An 18,094-nucleotide genomic window follows, 5' to 3' on the forward strand; every position below is an offset into this window, starting at 1 on the left:
AGAAACAACAGGTTCAAGCTCAAGGAGCCCGGGGAAAACTGGATAATAATAGCGCCGACCTCACAGGGCTGTGGGAATTCAATATTACTTGCAAAGGAAAGCACTGAGAAACAGCGCTGGGACACAAGCACTCAATAAACGTTAACCATTAACCAGCCCCGAGTAAAAGAAAAGGTGCTTCGGCAGGCACAGGCGAGCAGCAGAGAGAGGCTGATGGGGAGGGGAGACAAGACAACCGAGGCGCAGCTGGTCTCCGGGCGCCAGCGCCGTGGGTGGCAGTCTCCTCGGGAAGCGTCAACGCGTTGTCAGGCAACCGGGTCTCAACAGCACCCGGGGCGGCGGCGGTGGTAGCTGCGGCCCCGGAGTCCAGACCGCGTAACCAAGGCACCGCCCCGGGACGGTCTGGAGACGGCGAGACCCTCACGCACAGGGCAACCCGGACATCGAGCACCGCCCCCAGCCAGGCTGCAGCGAGACCCCAGAGTGGTCCAGGATCCCCGGGCCCGCAGCTGCTAGACTCCAACTCCAGCCCGGCGGCCACAAGACCCCAGTACGCAGGGAACCACACCCCAACCCAGGTAGCCCCAGGACCTTGGCCAGCCTGGCCGCCCCCAGCGAGGCCCTGAGCCGGGAACCCAGCCCCGGGACGCCCCCGAAGCCCAGCCACACCCCGCCAGGCCCGCTCCCCACCGCGGCCGACGGACGCTTACTCAGGCAAGCTGGCTGGCGTCGGGGAACAGCACAGCGTTCTAGCGAGGCTCTTCGCCGCGGTCCAAAGAAGTGACGGCGGTCGCCCAGCGCGGGAACGGTGTGACAAGCCGCCCGGGCTCCGCCTCTCCGGCCGAGCCCTCTGCCCGCCCTTCGCCAACGGCCGGGCGTGGCCCCGCCCCACTACGGCCGCGGGGCAGAGGCTCGCGGCCGGGGGCGCCCCCTGCCGCCCCGGAGGCCGCATGGACGCTCGGCGGTTCGCTGGGCTCGCCCGTATCTGGGCTGGGACTCCGCCTGAGACTGTTCAACTGCCGGAGCCACTTTCCCAGGCTAAACTGATTCTGCCCACTTCAGACCTTCCAAGCGCCAACCGGCCTCTGTTCAGAGCCTGAGGACGGTGGGTGGGGGGAGCCTGGAGGGGGCAGACGGGGGACAGGGCAAGTTTAGTAGAGAAAAACTGTTGGCACACCTCTCCGGGCACTATTGCTCCCTCAGGAATCTAGTCAACTTTTTGTCCTAGGCTTTATTACTAATTTCAAAATACTCAGTTAACCCAAATACTTGTGGCCATATATCACCACTAGAAAAGAGATCTCTAGCTTCCCAGGCCAGTGGGGCTAAGGGTCCTTTATCTGAAGTAACCATGTATGAGGGTTTTAAAGATAATGTCAAAACCACAGGCGAGGCTGTGGATTCCCTAATTCCTATATATTTGTCTTAACTAAATGTCACACACCTTTCTAGGAGTCTTATAGTGAAAAGAAAAACTTCCAAGTAAACAAATACATTATTTCAATGTGTAACAGTTACAGAAGCGCCTACAGACATTTAGAGATGTCGTGGAAGGAAGATGACTGGAGAGAGAAAGAAATTGAGAATGACTGCATGGTAGAGATCTTTGAGCTGTTTTTAAATATTAATATGAGCTCCCAGTCAGAAAAGAAAGGGGAAAGCACTCCAGGCAACGCTGACCACTTATGCCAAGTTTCAAGGTAACTAAAAGTTGAAGCTGCAGAGGTGAAACTCCCCCCGCCCCTTTATTTTTCCCAGTAATAAAAACACTGAGCATCTATGGTAGGTATTAGGGATAAAACAAGGAATAGAGACCCAGTCCCTGTGTTCTGGAACTTAGAATCTAGTGTGGAAAGGGGGATAGGAGAAGAAAGAATACCTAAAACAAGCAAATAAATGAAGTAGTTAAACACTGTATTAACTTCAGTTCAGTTGCTCAGTTGTGTCTCTTTGCAACTCCATGAACCGCAGCACGCCAGGCCTCTCTGTCCACCACCAACACCCAGAGTCCACTCAAACCCATGTCCATTGAGTCAGTGTTGCCATCCAACCACCTCATCCTCTGTCGGCCCCTTCTCCTCCTGCCCTCAATCTTGCCCAGCATCAGGGTCTTTTCAAAGGAGTCAGCTCTTCGCATCAGGTGGCCAAAGTATTGGAGTTTCAGCTTCAACATCAGTCCTTCCAATGAACACCCAGGACTGATCTCCTTTAGGATGGACTGGTTGGATCTCCTTGCAGTATTAACTTAGATGACAACATATTCCCCCTAGATTAATTCGGCTTAGGGGACAGAAGTGGTTCCACAGTGCAATGTAGATTAAACTGTAAACTGTTTTAAGAAGTGGGTACTGGACACTTGCAAAGCACTAATAGCTCGTATAGATGTTAATTTTTACAAACGCGCCAAAAGGCACGATCATAGCCATCCACGAGTTTCCATGGCCACCTTGGGACGCTAGAGAACGCCCCTCTAGCAAAGTTTAGCGCCAAACCACAATTCAAAGGGCTTTACGCATGTGCAGTGATTCATCTGGAAGGAAAATAGGATGACATGTTATCATTCTCTCAAAAGCGGCATTCAGAACTACTTCTATGTCAACTTTTCCATAGACATCTTTTTTTTCTTTTTTTGGCTTTCAACAATCTTAAAAGTACCTAAACCCAGGTAAAAACAGTTCTCTGTCCCATCGCAGCTCTAAGTAGCTACCGATTTTTAACATGGCGGAGGCCGAGCCTGCGCAGAACGAACAAGGAAGGTCAATTCCAGTTTCTGGCATAACGTTACACGCCCTTCTTCCGGGGCAGAAGGCTATACCATTCCCTAGGTAATCACTGTTTTCATCCTATTTCACACATATAATTTTCCAAGATAATAAGTTCTCTTTTCAGTAATGAGACGACTCCTCTGCCTCTAACTATTGTGTAACTGCTGTGTATATAGCCGCGTCCCCCAAGGACCCCCGCCATCCCGCGGATGGTCCGTACCAACTTCACCTCCGGTGCTCGGTGTCATGGCTGCCCCGAGAGCCTAGTGTGAGTTTGCACCTGTGGTGGGGTGGGTCCGGAGCCCACGCCCGAAAACCTAGCGAGGTAAAGTTGCGTCTCGGTTGCGGAGGCGACAGCTTCTCCGATTCCTCGGCGATGGCGGCTTCCGGGAGTGGCATGGCCCAGAAGACGTGGGAGCTAGCCAACAACATGCAGGAAGCCCAGAGTATCGATGAAATCTACAAATACGACAAGAAACAGCAGCAAGAAATCCTGGCGGCGAAGCCCTGGACTAAGGAGTGAGGAGGTCCCTGGCGAAACGCAGGGGAGGGAGGGGTGGCGGGACTTTAAGAGACCCAGGGGCAGTGGGAGTGGGGGATAGAGAGCTTGTCTTTCCCTCTGCAGCAAGGAGAAAGAGGACTCGTCTAAGAAATTTTGTTTTACCTTTTTATCCCCGCAAATAAAGCGTAAGACCCTCCACTGGGGCTTGCTTGATTCCCCCTGTCTCGTTTGCCTTGGGAGAGTGGAAGAGGAAAACGACAATTGGTAGTTTGGGCTTTCACTTCTCAGCCCCCGTATTGTTACAGATACTCCACACTGCCTTGAACCTGTGTCGATATACACTTTGTTGGGATCTTCAGCTGATTTCAGACTGGGACTACAACTATCTTCAGATACTGAGTCAATCCAAGGGTCTCTAAAATAATTATGAGCCAGCTTTTTTTAGTCTATAGTCTTTTAGAACCATAATTGCTTTTTGATTGCTGGTAATTATTTCAGAAACAACAAAGAGGCTCTACTCAGTCTCCCACAATGTTACTCCACCATATTTTTACAGAAGCTGTAAATTGTATCAATAGAACTTAAAAGCTTTTTGCCCCTTAGCAAAACTCGTGTGTCCCTGGGAGTGATGACAGGTCAAGGTTTCTTTGCCCGCGGTATTTATCCTTTCCTGACAGCAGATATTGTATGGAAAGAGTGAAAAGATCACACAGTCTCTCTAATGGATAGACAGGAAAGCGGTGGTCAACAACAAAAACCATATTTCATCTGTCTCACAGTTTTTTACAAGCCAAGCTTTAACTGTGGGTATTCAGATTCAGCAGTGTTTACTGAGTTCTTACTACAGGATGAGTTTTGAGCTAGGAATTTCCATATGTCATTAGATCTTTATGACAACAAAATACTGTATTTTTATTCCTTTTCTGCATATATGAAAACAAGCAAATACAGTAAATAACTTACTTCATAATTAGAGGCAATGAATTCTTAAGTGAACAATAGTTAAGACCTGAATCAAATCTCACAACTATAACTAATTAGTTGAAATTTACTTATCTTTTTTTATCTGTAAAAGAGAAAAAAGACCTATCTGTTGGTGATGTTATAAAGATTAGATGAGGTCATGTATAAAAAAGAGTCTAGAATGTATGTAATAGAAGCACAATAATGGACTATCTTTTTTTCCCCAGTAGATAGAGGAGTGAAGATTTTAATTCATGTCTTGACTCCCAAGGACCGGTCTCTATATTTTTCAGCTGTGATTGAAACCTGTGGGCAGACATTTTAAAAAGACTTCTCAAAGACACTGACACTCTTTATAGACTGGTTATTTTGCCTGGTTGTCTGCTATTTCTATAGCAGGCTGCGTACTTAGATTGAATATTTTAAATTATCAGCCTCACTGTGTGATTGTACCTCCAGTTAGTCATCCTCGCTGTCTTTGGCTACATCAGTGAGACTGATGTAGACTGATGTAGACTGTAATTCTATTCAACAGTAGTTAAGTCACATACACAGATGATAAACTGAAATACTGATCACAGTAGGGCTAAAGATTTTAAGGCTATATTTTCCATTTTTAGACTGATACCACAGAGAGAAACTACAATCCTCAACACATTGTTCTCTCAGAGTACTATAAAAGATAGCTTAATAATACAGCTAGCGCTTAAAAAGTTTTGTATGTGTCAGGCACTAAGCCAAGCACTTTATGTACATTATTTTATTCATTTCCTCCAAACAACAACTCTATGAAAACAGGCACAGACATTAAGTGGCTGTCTCAAGGTTACAGCCAGAATATGCCAGTAAAAGGGTTCAAACCTAGGTAGATGGACGTCAGAGCCCACATTCTCAACTGTCAGGCCTAGAAGGTTAAGTCGGAGAATGAGGCAAAACTGACCAACCAGGGTCAGAAACCTAGATTTAGTCATTCCAAAATTAATGGAGAAAACGTCTATTGAAATGGTCGTGTAATTCCCTTCTGTCTACTCGAATAGTTTATTTTAAAATTATTTCATACTTTTCCCTTCCCCCAATGGGAAGTAATTTGCAGGATTGTGTTTATCATTTCCATCCCCCTTCAGGAACTCTGTCATTTTATACTTTGTTTTTCTTTTCCTCATTCTATATATACACTTTCTCCCCATTCCATCAATGTAAATTGCTTCAATACTTATTGTTAATCTCCACAAAAACTGTCTTACAATTGTACTTATATAAGAAAGTTAATTACATCATGCCTTTGTTTTGTAGTCACCATTACTTTAAGTACTGCAAAATCTCAGCATTGGCTCTACTGAAAATGGTGATGCATGCCAGATCAGGAGGCAACTTGGAAGTGATGGGCTTGATGCTGGGAAAGGTGGATGGTGAGACCATGATCATTATGGACAGCTTTGCTTTGCCTGTAGAGGGCACTGAAACCCGAGTAAATGCTCAGGCTGCTGCATATGAGTATATGGCTGCATACATAGAAAATGCTAAACAGGTAAAAATGCTGTTCCCTAAAATTTTGTAACTGCAAGTTAAGAGTCTCATAGTTATTTTTGAGTTTCTAAACTTAAAACTATCCTCCTACATTAGAGTTTATATTTTAAGTTATTCTCAACTATATGTAACATATATGAGATTAGCATGGGTTTTTTTAAAATTCTCAAGAGTAGATCTTAAAAGGTCTCATCACAAGGAAAAAAAAATTTGTAACTGCATGTGGTGTCGGATGTTAACTGTACTTATTGTGATCATTTCACAGTATATACATATATTGAATCATTATGTTGTACATCTGAACTAATGTCTATATGTATTATACATATATAAACTATATCAGAGTTTTTAAAAGAAATTTTAATTCTCACATTCATTATGTGTGTTTAAAACCAAAAAATTGAAAACAACCTAAATGTAACTGAATATCAAGCTGATTAAATAAATTATATCCCACACAATGAACTGCCAGCCAGCCTTTAAAACAAATTAAAAAGTAGCTATCTATATATTTATTTATATGAAACAAATCCCAGAATATTTTGTTGAGTGAAAAAGCAAAGTGTAGAATACTGTTGGTGGTATGCCATTGTGTGTTTTTATTAATCTACATATATGCAAAGAATATATTCTATATGCAAAGAATAACTCTGGAAGACAGGTGTGTAAGCCTATGACAGTAACATCTGGGCTGAGAAACTAGTTGAGGGGAAAGAGGTGGGAAGGAGACTGAATGACCTTATTGTACATGTATCTTATTAATTTTGTGCCTTGAGCATGTATTATCTAAAATTTTTTTTTGAAAGCAGCATATGCTATAACGATTCTGCATACTGTTATTTAACTGTAGGGCTGTATAAATAGACAAATCACAAGCATCTCTAAGATTAAACAGGAACCTCATGTCCTTTGCTCTCTTCATTTGTTAGGTTGGCCGCCTTGAAAATGCAATTGGCTGGTATCATAGCCACCCTGGCTATGGCTGCTGGCTTTCTGGAATTGATGTTAGTACTCAGATGCTCAATCAGCAGTTCCAGGAACCATTTGTAGCAGTGGTAGTAAGTATTTTTACAACGAGTTGTAATTAATTTTCATGAAGATTTACTAAAGCAGGTATACAGGGAAATAAAAACAGTATGGTAAAGAGCAAGGCTCTGGTGTCAGCCTAGGTTTAAATCTAAATTCCACTTCTTTGTAGCTGGGACTCTGAACAAGTTATGTAACTTCTCTGCGTCTTTTCCCACCCTCTGTTAGATGAGAATGTACACAGCTCCTGTGTCTCAGTTCCCTGCACACAGTGGGCATTTGGTCGATGTTGACTGAATTGATTAAATCAGGAATTGCTAGAACAGCTCTTGCTATGCTTAAAGTATTTTAGATGTATTTCAGGGTATTCTAAGGAAGGTAGAAATTGTTCATCTGTTAAAAAAAAAGACTTCTGAAAAAGAGATGAGCAAATCTTTAATTAATACTCTTAAATAGTACAATAACTAGATCTAATCTCTAAATTAATGATGAGATTTCTATATTTAACCATTCTGTTGAACTTCTACGATTTTCCAGTTTGGTTATTTTTTTCCCTATTGGTTATTTTTAATTATGTGTGTGTGCCTGTAGTGTTATATGTACATTTGTATTTCTAGGCTTATAATGTTTAAACAAATAAGTCAGCAGATATTAAATATATCTTTCTTGTAGATTGACCCAACAAGAACAATATCTGCAGGGAAAGTGAATCTTGGAGCCTTCAGGACATACCCAAAGGTAATTTGAAAAATTCCAAGTTCTTACAGTTTTTCAATTTTTAAATATTTGGTTTATTTTTAAAGATGTGTTATAGTTAGTATCTCATTTTGTCCTAAAACAATTTAACGGTATTTACAAAATAGAAGCCCACTACCACAAATTGTCTTTAGCAAAAAGATAAAACATTTGTGCTGCATGTTGTTAATTCTACTAGAAAAGCAGTCTTCTTTTGTTAATAAGGTTTTGTGTGTCATGGCCATGTACTATCTACTGCAATCTGAAATAGATACGAGCACAAGTGAATATCACCTAAGGACAAGAAAAATTAATCTACAAGTCAAATCTAGCCTTCAGCCACCAAATGGGGTTGAGGAAGAGTATAAGCAATATACTTTTCTTTTATTCGGCGTATATGTTCAGTAATTGGCTCCCCCAAATGAATGTTTCTCCAAACAGAAAGTCACATAGAAAACATGTTTTTCCTCTGTTGTGTTTAAGTCTTCTATTTTCTTCATTTTTGTTTAGGGCTACAAGCCTCCTGATGAAGGACCTTCTGAGTACCAAACCATCCCACTTAATAAAATAGAAGACTTTGGTGTACACTGCAAACAGTAAGTCATTTAAAAATGTATCTGATGCCAGAATCATCATAAGAAACCTCAGAGATCATCCAGACCAAGACCCTAATTTTATAGATGAGAAAAAAAATTCAGATGAAATGCATTTCATAATACCTTTTAAAATAACAGTAAGAATATATAAATTTAGGATAATGTTTGAATCTTTATTAACAATTGTTATAATCTAACATGTTATTTGCCTTTCACCCATCTATATGTTTTATTAATGTACAAGATAGTTGGCCTGTTAATGAAAGTAAAAGTTGAAGGAAGCTGTATGCAGGGCCAGCCTGACGCTAGTAATTTCTACAGCCCTCATGTACCCAATTTCCACATAGCAAAAGTTCTCCCTAAACATTTTTACTCCAAGAGTTAAAGAAGTCATACTAAAAACTACTTAATTGTATACTCCTTTAAAACAGTGAATTTCATGCTACATGAATTACATCTCAATTTTTTAAATTGATAAACCAGTGAAGACAATCTTCTCCACCTTCTATATATATCACCTCTCGTACTATCACCTTGACCCAGGCCACAGCCATCTGGAGCTTAAATCAGAGCACTAGCCTTCTAGCTAGTCGTCTTGCTTCTGCACTTCACCCCACCCCTTCAAGGTCTTTTGTCAGCCAAACAGATTCTGTTAAAATGTAAGTCTGATCATGTTCGTCCTTCTCAGAGTAGTTTCCTGTCTCATTAAGAATAAGATCTATAGTGCTTACCATGAACCACACAACCCTATGTAGACTGGCCCCCACAATCGCTCTGAGCTCATCCCAGTGACTACTTTTTGTCACTAAGCCTTTGCTTTGTCTATTCTAGCCATAGTGGCCTCATTATGGTTTATTAGGTATACTAGGCTGGTTCCTGCCTTGGGGCCTTTGCACTTGCTAATCTTTCTGCCTGGAACATTCTTCCTTATTTCCATGTGACTCACTGTTTCAGTCAATGAGTGTTTGTTTAAGGGTCACCTTAACAGACTGTTCCTTGGTCACCCTATTTCAATTTAGCACTTTCTAGTCACTGTTACCTTTCCCTGCTCCATTTTTCTTCTTAGCACTTGTGACTATCTGATATGTTTTTGCTTCCTTTTGACCTCATTATAATGTGCACTTCATGAGAGAAAAATCAATTCACTGCTATATCCTAACAATTAAAATAGGGCATGGCATATAGAAGTGTGGGCACCCCCCTAAAAAAAAAAAGTTTTGCCTAACTGATTACTACTGTCCCTTTCTCCACACCTCCTATCCTAACTTCAAGGAATACTTTACTACTCATGTGCTACTACTGCTCTTACTTTCCTGTTTAGAATTCCTAGAAAATACCAGAATTTCTAGAACTTAATTTTTAAATATGTCTGATTTTCAGTCATCCCTGGCATACTTCTGGAAAAAAAGATTTTTATTTTTCAATGAGAGGTTTGTAATTAAATCACTTAATTTGCTCTATTGGAAAGAATTTAAGCCATTCCTATTTGAGAGAATTGCTCCTAAGCATGAAAACACCTTTGCTGTAATACTTTCACTTTCAGACTTAACAGTCAATTTTCTTCATTTATATTGAGTTGCAGTTTCAAAGCTTATACCTTTAATACCTACTCTACTTCTCTCATCACCAGCAGCAGCTTTTGAAACAAAAAAAAAGACTGAGGCATACTGTGCTTTCTGTACCCAAATAAACCTGCGTTTCCTGGTTTTTTCTGAGAAATGAGCCTGTCTTAAGAGGAGTTGCTGCTTTCTAACTACCTGCATTATGCTAGAGCCTAGAATTTTGAACCTGGAATAAGCAGGATGTTCAAAGATACTCTCTTACTTAGGACCAGTTCCTAAATAAAGAGTAAACTTTTTTTATAGGGCAAATAAGTTGCTTAATTTATTTTTATTTCAAATCTTCAATGAAACATAGTGCCAAGTTAAGAGCAGACTCATTATAGATCATTTCCTAAATCATTTGACAATGAGCTATAATTTGTAGTTTACATTGATCTTTTTTCTTTCCTACTTTAAATTCTAGATCATAATCCAAAGTTCATTTTCAACATAGAATCTAATACAGATATTAAATATATTTAACTTTGAAGAGGTTTAGTAAAAATAGGACACAACGGTTTTTTTAAATTAGCTTGTATGTTATCAATGTTATACAAGCACATAATTTAAAGAGTCAATTGGTTCTATGAAAGCACCATTCCCTTTGCCCCACCCCCAGAGGGAATCACTTAAACTATTACAGTTATACTCCGTTTTTTAAGTATTTACCCCATTAACATCTAATAGCGTGCTGATAGTGCTACTTCTTGATTTTCAGTTCTAGGCAGTATCTGTTATTGACTTCCTGTACAGAAGATGAGGATTTAGCTCCACGAGTAATTCTGAATATTCTTCTTGCTTTCAACTCTGCTACTGAGATTTGCAGCTAATATTAGACCAAAAAATTTCATTGCATCAGCCTACGGAATTAAGACAGTAATAACATTAAGGTGATCCATAAATTTTAAAACATAAAAGTCTATTCTAGACCTTCCAGTTTGAGCTCCCTTATTTTCCATCCTTTATAATCGACATCTTTTGCTCTACTCATCCTCTCTTTTTCCCCTAAAGTATCAGAGGTACAACCTGTCGTTTCTAAAACTGACCTTTCCACCTGAGCCCCTGCCTCCTCTCCCCATACCTAACTGCCTTAACTCCTGGGGCCTCACTTCTTAAACAATGTCTTAAATGTCTACACTCTGGATGTAACAATAAATTAGACCATGAGGTTTTCATAACAGACATAATATCATATCCTTTTGCTGCTTCTTTCTGTGGTGTTGAACAAGTCTTTACTCTAGAGTTGTTTCTTCTGCCTAGAATGGGAATAATAAATCTTTCCTTTTGTGGTTGTAGGGAAGATTAAATGAGAATATATATAAAGTGCCAGGACATAATAAGTGCTCAAGAAATACACTGTTTCCACATCCCACTTCCACATTTCACTGTAGCTGTGTCCTTTTCATCTACACATATGCAGAGGTATCTTAATCTTTATAAAGCCCTTACTTAGAATTGTCTTTAAATTCTTACTCTTTTTAAATTTCCTCACTGCTGAATTGAAAGAACACACATTTCTGTTGTGTCCCTGTGCCTTTATCTTTGACACCACTAACCTGGGAGTGAGGCCTTTTTCTCCTGACATCTGCCTCACTGCAATGGCATCCTTTGTGGTCTCCCTGCCTCCCGTTTCTCCTCTGACACATCTTACCACAGCCGGGTTTCTCAAACACTGATATAAAACGGCTATATCACTGATCTGCTCAGACATCTTCCATGAGTCCCAAGTACCTAGAAGATAATTTCTTAGCTTTTTATGTAATGTTCTCTGCCAGCTAGACCCCAACATAGCTTTCTAGGTTTCCCTCACAAAATCCTTCTGCTCCCGCTAAACTGTCCAGGCAGACTGATTAACTTATTGTTCCTCTCATGACTTTTCCTTTTTGTGAGTCAGGGCTCTCTGCCTAATGCTTCGTCCTTGCTCTTAACATAGCCACACTATAGACTCATGTCAGGGTTACTTGAAATCCTGCCTTTTCCCTGGGGCTTCTCAGGCTGTTCTGTCTATACTAAGAGTACTCATTATTGCTAACATTTACTTGGCAGATGATTAATTTTAAATATGCACTATAGCGTCACTTACTGTTATTCAACATATATCATTATATTTATAACTTTCATGGATTCATCCCACGTGTCCCATGAAAATGGTAAGCTTCTTAAGGTAAAGAAGTCCCTTGTGTTTCTTTGTAACATAGTGACATTTAAGTATTTATTACTTTAAAAAAAATAAGTTTTTCAGACACTTAACCAAATTTCCCTTGCTATCCCTGATTATAAATTAGGCACCTTTAGAAGCAGCAGCAATTCTTTTATATACTTTAATGACCAACCTTAAAGTTTTGCTTTTCCAAAAAGCAGTTGGTCCTAATTAGGGGATTAGAAAGGGAGGAATCGAGAATCCACATGTCATTTTTTGTATTTTTAAAAGCCTAACAAAAGTTATAGCTAACCTTGGAGAGAGGCAGTTTATTACTGTTGGCTGAAATTTATGAAGTCAGTGACATGGGTAAATACATGTCATTCAGAAATTTTGATTACTTATTAATAATTTTTTTAGAATTTCTGGGTTTCTGGGCTTTACAGAGGGGAGAAATATAACACAAGAATATTTGCTTAACTGAATTGAAACCACCCCCCTTAAGAGTAAGGAAATCAGGTTTACCTGTTATTCTGTTGGACTAAAAATTAAAGCATGACTATTGGAATATAAAATGTAATTCACTTAAATTTGGCCATAACCTTTATGTGATGTGGTTGAATGTTTTTTACTTACTAGATTTGTGGTTTTGTTTCATAGATACTATGCCTTAGAAGTCTCATATTTCAAATCCTCTTTGGATCGGAAATTGCTTGAGCTTTTGTGGAATAAATACTGGGTGAATACGCTGAGTTCCTCTAGCTTGCTTACGGTAAGTACTATGCTTGCAAGGAATGTGTCTGAATTTTATCAGTCTACATAAGTTGTTTAATGTCTGAAACTCTTTTTCATGGAAAGACTGATTTTGCCAAGATGGTAGGCCTGGGGGCAGATTCTGCATAACCAGAGGTGGATTGGAATACTAGGCCAAGCCAGGATCTGTATTGTATACTATTGAGACCAGATGAGGGTTAGATCTACCTCTGACTTAGTTATAGAGAAAAATGCCAATAGTGTTCTTTGTTGTGTGTCTCAGGTAGGACTCTAGTTACAAGTGACAGGAGACCCAACCAACCTGGCTAAAAGAAAAAGAAAATCATGTAAGCTGCAAAGTCCAGGAGTACCAGGAGTAGGGCTCACTTCAGGCACAGCCTGAGTTTGCATTCAGACAATATTATGAGGTCTTGGTCTTCCTTTCTCAGCTTTGATTTCAGGTCAGTTGCTTTCAGTTTCAGACTTCATGTGAAATCAAGATGGCAGTTATTAGCTTAGACCTCAGGTCAGTTGCTTTCAGTTTCAGACTTCATGTGAAATCAAGATGGCAGTTATTAGCTTAGACCTCCCAATTCCACATTCAAAAGAAAAGATCAAGACACACACTCAGCATATTCCCAGGCAAAGCCTCACTGTTTGTCTGAGTTTTGTAGGTCACATGCCTATCCTTAAACCTACTCTGGGCCAAGGGAGTGATCACCATGAGTGGTTGGGCCAAGGCAAGTGCTTCACTGCTTTACTCCTGGGCTGGAGTAGAAGAAATTCTCTGGAGCACTTGGACTAAGAATGTCCCCAGAAGAAATCAGAAGATCACTTACCTTATAGCAAGCAGATTGCTGCTACCACCAAAAAAAAAAAGAAAAAGTCAATATTTTCCAATGTATCATTAAAATTTAATATTTAGAAGAGGATAGAAACTTCAATCTAGATCTTAGTTAAGGAACAGTTTTGTTTATCTTTTTTTTTTAAGTAAGCCACTTCATATAGTACAGTATAGCGTAGTGCTTAGAACCACAAAATTTGGAATAAGATAAACTCAGTTCAGAAACAAGTCTGCCATTTTACTTGCTGTGTGTGACCTTCACAGCATTATTTAATGTGTCTGAGCCTTTCTTGGACCCAATGATAATAGTAGCCACATTGTTAAGAATACTGAGAATTATATGAAATATATATAAAGAAATTAGTAAAGTACTAGGCATATAATAAAACCTCAATAAATTATTTTTTGCTCATTTGATTCACTGTACTCATGGGTAAAAAACCTCGCTTGAGCATATTTACTATGAATTCACTATGATTTTTTTTTTTCTTATCCTCAACAGTCAGAAATAGTAAATTAGAAAGAAGGAGAGTGATCATAATAGCAAACATTCACTAAATGTTTTCTATGTACCTAGCACTGCTAAATGCCTCATGTGTCATGTTGCCTTAGAGGCAAGTATGCTGATAGCAGCCAGAAGCGACACATGATGGCATGGGCAGGAAGCAGTAAGACTGGAGCTGTCTGAACCTTTGTACAAAAGCAGCCAGCTCTACTAACTCAGCCTGTGGCTGTCCCTGTATTCCAGCAATGCATATACTGAGGACATTAATAATCAAAAAAAAGTTAAATTCTATTTCCTCCTTTTTCTGTGTAGTTTAATACCTAGTACATTACAGCATTCTAAGAAAAAAATATATAAATAAATATATGTCATCTCTTTCCCTTTACAGCTAAAGCATGTAATCTAAAAGCTACCAGAAAAAAGTTACTTTTTGATTTATATTAGTTTTCTCCGTTTGAAATATAATTGGTTTCTTTTTTCATTTTAATAGTATAACTGTTTCTGCCATCCCACATTTTTATATCTGCAGCTAAATCTTCTAGATGTAAAGTGATCTACAAACATTAGGGTTTTCTCCAAATCTGTTGGGGGAGGAGGTATTGGTGACCTAAACCATTTAGATCCAGAAAAAGTGAATATAATTGCATGTTTAAAAAATTATCGTAAGTTTGTAAAATCACTGGAAAGCTGGTAGCATTTTAAAGGGCTCTTTGTAGTAACTATGATGACAGCAAATGTTTTTAAAATGTCTTGTGACTGAACTGTACTGCCTTTACAGTATCTTACAGACTGAGCAAATAGAATAACGTAAAGATAATTCCAGTAGAAACTTTTTTAAAAATATTACACTTAAGTGTACATATGTAATTATTAAACTTTTGGTTTTTTAAAATATATGAAATATCAGCAGTATATAGAATATTTCAGTTTACCAAATGTGGGTGTGCATGTGCCGACTCTTTGTGACCCTGTGGACTATATATAGCCCGCCAGGCTCCTCTGTCCATGAGATTCTTCAGGTAAGAATACTGGAGTGGGTTGCCATGCCCTCCTCCAGGGGATCTTCCCAACCCAGGGATCAAACCCGCGTTTCTTATGTCTCCTATATTGGCAGGCGGGTTCTTTACCAGTAGCACCACCTGGGAAGCTCATGTGAGTATATAGCAATACTCTAAAAAAAACTTGTGGTTATAGCTAGGTGCAGGGGATAGTAGGTATTTTCTTTTATAGATGTATATGGATATATATTGCTCTACATTTTCCAGATTTTCTGTATAACTATTTTGTAATTAGAAAAGCTAAAACAAATGTAATCTTTAAAATGTTGTCATAAGTACTAATTCTGGAAGTTCAACATGAAAAAGTAACAAAATTAGCTAACAATTGTTAAGCTTTTGCTAGGTGTCATCAACAGTCCTATAAGCTTTGTATACATCACTCACAATAGCTTTAAGGTAGAAATTATCACCCTCCTCCACCATTTTCACAGGAAGACTGGAAGGCATAGAAAAGTAAAGGACCTCTCCCAAGGCCTCCCAGCTAATCTGCAGGAGGACCACAATCTGGACTCAAATCCGTGTACTTCAAAGCCTCTCATAATAACTAATAACAAATTATTAGATTTATGCAGTCAAAAAAGACAATTCTAAATTTAATCTTTAAACTATAAAAGGGGAAAATTTCTATACTTCAACTTCTTGAGGTTTGGAATCAGTTTTTGTGAGTATAATTTGACTTCTTACTTCACTGACTATCCACTTAGATTTCATAGTGGAATTATTTGTAAATTAAATATTCTATATGGAAGAAAATTTGCATATGTATATTTTTTTACATGATAAGACTAGTATTGTATATTGATACGATATCATTTTCCCCATAGAATGCAGACTATACCACTGGTCAGGTCTTTGATTTGTCTGAAAAATTAGAACAATCAGAAGCCCAGCTGGGACGAGGGAGTTTCATGTTGGGTTTAGAAACACATGACCGAAAGTCAGAAGACAAACTTGCCAAAGCTACGCGAGACAGGTAAGAGCAAATCTATTCCTACCCCTAACTTTTTTTTCCCTCAAGATTTGTAAATAACAGGATTCAAATCCCTTACAGTTCAACTTATAACTTACAGTGGTACCTAAATATTAACTTACTTGGACCTTTAAGGTTGTCAGATGCAGGTTTTAACTTTGAAAATTTAGGAGACAGTAGGTAAGAATATTAAAGGCTTGTGGGTCTAGGTGATGTTGTGAAAAACTCCCTTTCACCTTTTCCAGCTTCAGCCATAAAGTATAAGAAAGAAAACCAGTCCATTGCTGGGTCTTTAAACGAAAACCAAAACAAAACTTTGCAAAAAGATGTCCTAATCTATTTTAATCTAATGCTTTTGTGAAAGATTAAATTAGGATTTCTTAAATTTATCAAATTTCAGATTTTTATAAAGTTTTAAGCCCTAAATATCAGAGAAATGATTGTTATCTCTCAAATTGAAATAATCCTTTATACAGTAATTTAGTATCTCAAAATCTCAGTAAAGAATTTATTAAGAACAAACTTGAGATAACATATGAAATAATTACGTGGTCCTTCAGATGCATACAGAATTGGGAAGACTAATATAATATTCACTTTCACAAAAATTTGAATTTTAATATGACGGGTAGAGAGGAAAGGAAGACTATGTTGACATCTATATAAATCAATATCTTGGTATCCATTTTGAGAAGAACTGAACTAGTTGATAGGAAAAAAAAAGAGAAGGAAGGCCAAAATGTGTTGGAATAGAAGCTATCTTGGGTTAGAATGACCTCATTTATTTCTTCTCTGTGAGTAATAAAAGGTATAACGGTTGCAGCCTGGATAAAAATTACATTTTTCTTTGACCTTGGTTCTTACTTTTGATACTTACTCTGAGTATGTCATTTTGCTTATCTATCTTTATATGTGTCTGATTTATAGTTTTATCTGCATTTACATCTCAATTTCTTATGAAGCAAAAATGTCACTGTGGGAATGTAATTGTATAGGAAGAAAAGTAGGAAGGAGAAGAGTAGTAGTACACTAGTAGAGAATTTTCCTTTGGGGGGTAATTTTACAAGAATTGCATCTTTTCTGGATATTGGTGGGTTTTTATTGTTTTTTTTAATCAGTTCCAAAATCTAAGTCCTTCATCCACTAACCTAACTTTACCTTAGAGTTGTTTGAAGGATGTCTGTGATTATTTCAGGAGAAAAAAGCATAAGTTTCATTAAAATAATTTTTAAAAACAATTCCAACTAATGAAAACAAGGAAAAGCAGATTTTAGTGTAATATTGGAATCAGTCTATATTTCTGAATTATAAATAACGTCAGTAACCTTCTAAAATAGAACTTTCCCCAAACCTTTTCACAAGTAATAAAATAACTTTTGAATTTTATCAGATATTTACATTGTCATTCTTTGGGGAAAATTTAGTAAGTAGGAAACGATCAAAATACATTCAGAAGGCTAAAATCACTATGGTATACTAGAGAGAGTAAACTGTAGATTGGTATGGTATACAGTATGTTTTGCAGAGTATGAATAGGACCAGAATCATTATTAGGGGTGCAAGGATGGAATTGTGGGGGGGGGGGGGGCGGGGAATGCAAGTTGCATGTTTGAAACAGTTCTCAGTTCTTGTGACATTATGTGATATGTTTTTTCTTTCTAGCTGTAAAACTACCATAGAAGCTATCCATGGATTGATGTCTCAGGTTATTAAGGATAAACTGTTTAATCAAATTAACATCTCATAAACAAGCACCAAGTAGTACTTTTGCCTGAAAGCCAGTATGAGGAAAAATACTCAAGTTAACACTTTAAAACCAGTTACCAAAAATCTGATTAGAAGAATACGGTGCTCTGAAGTGTCCTAAATATTAACATCCTATAATAAAATTCTTTAAAATGAAATTGTTCTTTTGTTGTTTTGTGGGAGGGTTTACATTATTTTTCTAGTATCCTTTAATGTTCTAAAATATGAGGGAAAGAAATATTAGAACTTTTCTATTTTTTTTTTTAATGTATTTATTTTTTTGGCTGTGCCAGATCTTAGTTGTGTCACGTGGGATCTTCAGTCTTTGTTGCAGCACACGGGATCTTTAGTTTCGGCATGTGA

General features: G+C 38.5%; 2 protein-coding genes across 50 annotated transcripts in view; one reads left to right on the forward strand and one right to left on the reverse strand.

Moving 5' to 3' along the window:
- Positions 1–18,094, reverse strand: part of CSPP1 (centrosome and spindle pole associated protein 1) — a 180,388-nt gene that overhangs the window by 113,036 nt on the left and 49,258 nt on the right. For 39 of the 43 annotated variants that reach the window (XM_081503194.1, XM_081503187.1, XM_081503170.1 and 36 more), the window contains exon 1: positions 711–869. The exons of the other annotated variants lie outside the window; for them this stretch is intronic. The gene's annotated coding sequence lies outside the window, so the exon portion shown is untranslated. Of the gene's footprint in view, positions 1–710; positions 870–18,094 lie in introns of those variants that run through there. 43 annotated transcript variants of the gene reach the window in all.
- Positions 305–17,889, forward strand: COPS5 (COP9 signalosome subunit 5). 7 transcript variants are annotated; one of them, XM_081503252.1, is made up of 10 exons: positions 934–1,105; positions 1,515–1,700; positions 2,694–2,825; positions 5,524–5,758; positions 6,687–6,815; positions 7,456–7,521; positions 8,029–8,114; positions 12,516–12,627; positions 15,840–15,988; positions 17,648–17,889. In XM_081503252.1, the coding sequence occupies exons 3-10, from the start codon at positions 2,719–2,721 to the stop codon at positions 17,730–17,732; spliced, it is 969 nt and encodes a 322-aa protein (XP_081359378.1). In that variant the 5' UTR covers positions 934–1,105; positions 1,515–1,700; positions 2,694–2,718; the 3' UTR covers positions 17,733–17,889. The 7 variants fall into 7 exon arrangements, with proteins under 7 accessions (XP_081359376.1, XP_081359378.1, XP_081359375.1 ...); XM_081503250.1 differs by lacking the exons at positions 934–1,105; positions 2,694–2,825 and adding an exon at positions 305–578; XM_081503249.1 differs by lacking the exon at positions 2,694–2,825.

This window comes from Giraffa tippelskirchi, chromosome 6 (assembly GCF_054371585.1).
Source record: "Giraffa tippelskirchi isolate mGirTip1 chromosome 6, T2T-mGirTip1v1.2.pri, whole genome shotgun sequence".
Lineage (NCBI taxonomy): Eukaryota > Metazoa > Chordata > Mammalia > Artiodactyla > Giraffidae > Giraffa > Giraffa tippelskirchi.

What these genes read in the sequence shown, in the direction of transcription:
- COPS5 (XM_081503248.1), top strand. Translation starts at nt 1,504, where the DNA reads ATGTGTAACAGTTACAGAAGCGCCTACAGACATTTAGAGATGTCGTGG. An exon ending in CCTTCAGGACATACCCAAAG is followed by an intron (nt 7,522 to 8,028) that starts GTAATTTGAAAA and finishes ATTTTTGTTTAG; the next exon opens with GGCTACAAGCCTCCTGATGA. An exon ending in TTTGGTGTACACTGCAAACA is followed by an intron (nt 8,115 to 12,515) that starts GTAAGTCATTTA and finishes TTTGTTTCATAG; the next exon opens with ATACTATGCCTTAGAAGTCT.